Here is a 6,000-nt window from a genome sequence, read left to right on the forward strand (position 1 = left end):
GAAACAGCTAACAGAATGCATTTGTGCATTGCCATAAATTGGTCTGCTGTATATTTTGGTCTGCAAGGCGATCAAACCGGTCAGTCCTAGAGGAGATCAACCCTGACTGCTCTTTAGAAGGCCAGATCCTGAAGCTAAAACTCAAATACTTTGGCCACCTAATGAGAAGGAAGGACTCGCTGGAGAAGAGCCCAATGCTGGGAAAGATTGAGGGCAATAGAAGAAGGGGACGACGGAGAAGGAGGTGGATGGATGGAGTCACTGAAGCAGTAGGCGTGAGCTTAAATGGACTCCAGCAGATGGTAGAGGACAGGAAGGCCTGGAGGAACGTTGTCCATAGGGTCGCAAAGGGTCGGACACGACTTCGCAACTAACAACAACAACAACATATTTTGGTCACTTTCCATTTGTTCCCTTGTCGCTTAGTCCCTTTCTTGCCTCCTACTGAAGCCTTGGGCAGCACCTGGAAAGACACCTGACCAACCTCCCTGGAGAGAGGTTATGTGGTAGATTAAATAACCTGTTTTTCATTCATGAGCTCAAGGTGGCCTTCACCCCCTCCTCCTCCTTCTCCTTCTTTTCAGAAAAACAACCTTTGAAGTAGGTCGAGCTATTAAAGAGAACTGGGTCAATTCCACAAGTCAGTCAGCTTTTGCCCCGAATATCCTCTCTCACGGCTGCTGCCCACCTGGCGGGACAGCCCCAACCTGTTAAAAGGACAGGGTGCAATTGTTAAGAGAGGACCGTGGATTTTCTTGACAAACTTGGCAACTTTTAAGACTTAGTGAACTTTTAACTCCCCGAATTCCTCAGCCAGCATGGGAGCTGAGGTCCACAAGTCTTAAAAGTTGCCAAGTTTGGAGAGAGAATTTTTCTGGTTTCTCAATTTAGTCTGCAGCCTTGGGATCTCCTGGTGGTCTCCTTGCCCTTCCTCTCTACGCCTGACCCTGTGTAGCTGCCTAGTTCAAATAACATTAGAAGGAACGACCACCGCTGGAGGTAAATAACAGGATTGCTTTAGGCTACTTGAAAAAAATCTTTGCCCAAATGCCACACAGAATCTTGGCTGCAAGATTTCTGCTTTACATCTCTCTCTGCGCTCGCCTTCCTCACTATGCCACGACACAAATTGGTGGCAATTCTCAGAATGCGCCTAACCCATTTTCCGGGTTTAAATAATACACTGCATCATCTAGCGAAGCGGCTGCATTCACACAACGCGCTAAGCCGCTCACGGGTGTGCACAAACTAAGATTAAAGTTAATCAAACATAGGATGCTGTGGGAATTGACCTGCTAGGATTTCAGCTGACTGGACTTAAAGCGTGAGGCGAGAACATGAGCCAGGGTGTGATGCCCATCATGGTACTGCCCACTGGGGCAGCTCAGGAGAAAGACCGAAACCACAATATCCCAAACACCTTCATTTCTACTGCAATCTTCCTGGCTGCAGTTCTCCAAAATTTCCTGTCTTTTTTAGCGGCTCTACTAGTGCAAACGCTCTGGAGCCCTTGACGCTCTCTGTGCATGGTTGTTTGCTCGCAGACCTTTCATTACCCAGCTAGGTAACGTCATCAATGCTAGAGAGTGCAGGGTTTTCTCCCTCCATCTATTTATCCGACTAAGCAAAAATGTTGAAGAGGACTGTGTCCAGGATTAAAACCTATAAAAGTCTGCTTGACACCTCTCTCTACTTTGACGAGGAACATTTGATGAATACAGGGTTGTTGTTTTTTGTGAACCATCTGTGGTTCAAACAGATGCATAGAATCAAGGTCACATGAAGTATTAGTATCACTTTATAAAACCCTAGTGAGACCACACCTGGAATACTATTTATATGCAACAGCTTGCCCTCCCAGCGTTGCTGGAAGTGTGGTTTTCTCCTTGGTAGTTCCTGGATTGTGGTATTGCTTTCTGTCTCATTTCATCTTTATATGTTATGTATATGTGGGTCCAAACGTATGTTGTATATTAGTATGTTTAGGTGTGTGTCATGTATGTGTTCACTTTGAGAGCAGGCAACTAAATTTCATTTTTGATCTGTGCCGTGGTGCCCACGGTTAAAAAAAAAAGATAATAAAGGTTATCTTATCTCATCTTATCTTCTTTGTCTGGTGTTAATCCCTGCTTATCTGGGTGTTGGTTGCTGGAAAAGTACGAACTACAAGGAGAAAAGCTACACCCCCCCCCCACCAAAACCAGCAGAGAAAGCTACTGTCTACAAACAGGGAACAAACTCCACTCTTACTTTGCACTGATAATGTTACCTAGTTGGATCATGAAAGGTCTGCAAACAATCTAATTCAGAGAGCACCAAGGACCCCAGAGTCCAATGTAAGCTACAGATATTCACTTCTGTTGGCCGTTCAACGCTTTTATAGCATTTTCCTACTGCAAATGTCCTTCTTTGGGATCCCCTTGCACAACCTGTCCCTTTCCCTCGTGGCTTGCCAAGGCCGGCATCAAACTCAACACCAGAGAAAAACTTTCTCGAACTGAGGGTGTCCACCGTGCAAGAAAAGGGTAGCTCAAGATGCTGCCGTGTCCAAGAGAGACAGATAAGAGCAAAAAAAATGTGCTTTTCCCTGGTTGCATGAGCTGTGTGAACACGCCAATGGTGTGCTGGTTCAGCACTAGGCTAGAAACCACGAGACTGTGAGTTCTAGTCCCACTTTAGGCATGAAAACTGGCTGGGTGACTTTGGGCCAATCACTAGGAGACTGTGAGTTCTAGTCCTGCCTTAGGCACGAAAGCTTGCTGGGTAACTTTGAACCTATCACTAGGAGACTGGGAGTTCTAGTCTTGCCTTAGGCATGAAATCTGGCTGGGTGACTTTGGGCCAATCACTAGGAGACTGTGAGTTCTAGTCCTGCCTTAAGCATGAAAGCTGGCTGGGCGACTTTGGGCCAATCACTAGGAGACTGTGAGTTCTAGTCCCACTTTAGGCATGAAAGCAGTCTGAGCAACTTTGGGCCAATCCCCAGGAGACTGTGAGTTCTAGTCCCACCTTAGACATTAAAGCCGGTTGGGTGACTTTGAGCCAGTCACTCTCTCTCTCAGCCCAACCCACCTCACAGGATTGTGTTGTGAGTAAAACAGAAAAAGAAAGAAGCATTATGTATGTTAGCCTGCCTTGAGTTATTTATCAAATAATAAAGGCAGGATTTTTAAAATTCGGGGAAAAAAAGACTTACCTACCTACCTACCTAAATTATATGGTTATTGCTGGAAATTCTGGCAGGTAGAATTCTACGCTTCCGGAAGTCCACAAAGTTTGTTTCTTTGTATAATTAATTAAGTTTATATCTTACCCCTTTTGTTCAAGATTCAAGGCAACAAGACTACTGCCTCCTCCCATCTTTTTCCCAAATAACAGCCCTGCGAGGGAGGCAGCCCCAAGGTCACCCAAGGTGCTTCTGTGATTAAAGATGGATTGAGCCATCAAGGGTCACTCTGATGCTAGTCCAACAGTTTCATTCAGACTACGAAACCTGAGTAGAGTATAGTAGAGTAGAGTAGAGTAGAGTAGTAGAACGGAACGGAACAGAACAGAACAGAACAGAACAGGAGTAGAGTAGAGTAGAGTAGAGTAGAGTAGAGTAGAGTAGAGTAGAGTAGAGTAGAGTAGAGTAGAGCTGGAAGGGACCTTGGAGGTCTTCTAGTCCAGCCCCCCTCCTCAAGCAGGAGAACTTGAGCTGCACCCCAAAATATTTTCCCTTCTCCTTTTGCTTGGCCATCTGATCCAAGGGGCACCTATGCAGAAGCTGGCCTGCTCCATTGGATATCTGGGAAAGCCAAAATCTGTGCAGATTCCCACCGTTCAATTACCCACACCAATTGGCTTGTCCAACAGGTGAAGCTACAAAGACTTAAGTGCACCTGTTGGATCTTCCACTGGACTGACAGCACGTGTGACCGCAACGCACTCGGACAGGGGAAAACCTAGATTTGCTATCCCAGCTCTACCAATCCCCCATCAGCTAGCCCTAGTAACTTCCACAAGCATCTTCTTAGGAAGTGAAGTCTCAATTCTCTCCTTCTTGCACCCATTTCTGACTGTGATGCCTGGGCTGGAGCCTCAGAAATGCACCTATCTAAATGAAATATAAAATATATAGAATCGGAGACTAATTATATATATATATATATATATATATATATATATATATATATATATATATATATATATATATATATATATATATATATATATATATATATATATACACACATATACATATACATATACATATACATATACATATACATATACATATACATATACATATACATATACATATAATATATATATATATAAAACAGTTGCAGGAAATAGCTATGGCTAGTCTAGAGAAAAGAAGGACTGGGGGTGGGGGGAACATGATAGCATCATTCCAATATTTGAGGGGCTGCCACAAAGAAGAGGGGGGGGTCAACTTAGTTTCCGATGCACCAGAAGGCAAGACAAGAAACAACGGGAGGGGGGGGGATGGAAACTTAATCAAGCAGAGAAGCAACCTAGAACTAAGGAGAAACTTCCTAACAGTGAGGACAATTAACCAGTGGAACAGAAGTTGTGAGTGCTCCATCACTGGAGATTTTTTTTTAAGAAGAGTCTGGAAAAACCACTTGTCTCAAATTGTACGGGGGTGGGTTTCTCTTGCTTGAGCAGGGGGGGGGGGGTTGGACTAGATGACCTCCAAGATCCCTTCCAGCTCGATTCTGATTGATTGACTGAGGTGGACGAAGAAGGGGGCTCGATCCGAGAGGGGCTGGAAAAGACGGAGCGAACGTCCCAGCTTCCCCTTGGCTGCCCAAAGCGACACACACACACACACACACACACACACACACACACACACACACACAGACAGGCACACACAGAGACACACAAAAACACACAAAACACACAAAAACCCCGCTCCCCACGTTTAAAAGTGTGAGGACCGGCGGAACTTCTGGCCCTAACTCGATAAAGCGCAGCGCAGCTTTCCATACGGCCAAACCCAAGCAATCTTCGCATGCTCAGAGGCTTGCCCGTTTTTCTCCCCCCCCCCCTTTCCTCCTTGCACCCCTCGCCGGTTTAAACCTCTCCGGCGCGAAAGTTTCTCCCGGCTGGGCTGGAGGAGCCTTCCAGATGGGAAGGCGGAGAGGGAGGGAGGGAGGGAGGGAGTGGAGGACGCGCACTCTGCACAGGAGCAGAGTCCCTCTTTCCTTTCTTTTTTTCTTTTTTTTTCCCTTCTTCTTCTTCTTCTTCTTCTCTTTTTTTTTCTTTTCCACGGGGGAAAGGCGCCCAGGCCACACTCACCAGCGTCTGCTCGTACTGCAGCGCCCGCTGCTCCAGGCCGCCGTCCGCCGCCATCCTGGCCGTTTGCTCCGGCTTCTCCGCTGGCGGGTAGCGCTTTCCCTTCCCTCGGCGGCCGGAGCTCCTCGCCTGGCTCCGTCTCCCCACGCCCCCGGGCGGGGAGGGGCGGGACGGGGCCCGACGGGACTGGCTGGCCGAAGCAGGCCGAAAGGAGGTCCCCGCAAACCCCGCCGCTCCGCTCCGCCCCTCCGGCTCCCCGGCCGGGGCTCTGCCGCGTTGGGAGAAGCCCGGAGGTGGCTTCGCGGACGGGCCACCAACGTCCCAGCGCGTCCTTCCCCCTCCAAGCCGGCCCGAAGGCGTCGGCTAAGCTGGACTGGCCGGACTGAATGCCTCGTCCTCGGTGCTAATAATAATAATAATAATAATAATAATAATAATAATAATAATAATAATAATAATAATAATAATAATAATAATAATAATAATAATAATAATAATAATAATAAATAATGATAAGAAGAAGAAGAAGAAGTTGGAAGGGACCTTGGAGGTCATCTAGTCCAACCCCCTGCTAAGGCAGGAAACCCTATACCATTTCAGACAAATGGCTGGCCAGTCTCTTCTTAAAAACTTCCAAAGGAGACGGAGGAGAAGGAGAAGAAGAAGTTGGAAGGGACCTTGGAGGTCATCTAG

General features: G+C 46.8%; 1 protein-coding gene across 2 annotated transcripts in view; it reads right to left on the bottom strand.

Moving 5' to 3' along the window:
* The window catches only part of CLCN2 (chloride voltage-gated channel 2), a 133,967-nt gene extending 128,594 nt beyond the window's left edge, over nt 1-5,373 (bottom strand). For both annotated transcript variants that reach the window (XM_081329150.1, XM_081329149.1), the window contains exon 1: nt 5,311-5,373. In XM_081329150.1, coding sequence (XP_081185276.1) covers nt 5,311-5,364 — 54 coding nt within the window. In that variant the 5' untranslated portion in view covers nt 5,365-5,373. The remainder of the gene's footprint in view (nt 1-5,310) is intronic.
* Nucleotides 5,374-6,000: the final 627 nt, after the last annotated feature.

Source organism: Vipera berus, assembly GCF_964194415.1.
Source record: "Vipera berus genome assembly, chromosome: 5".
In the NCBI taxonomy this organism is placed as follows: Eukaryota; Metazoa; Chordata; class Lepidosauria; order Squamata; family Viperidae; genus Vipera; species Vipera berus.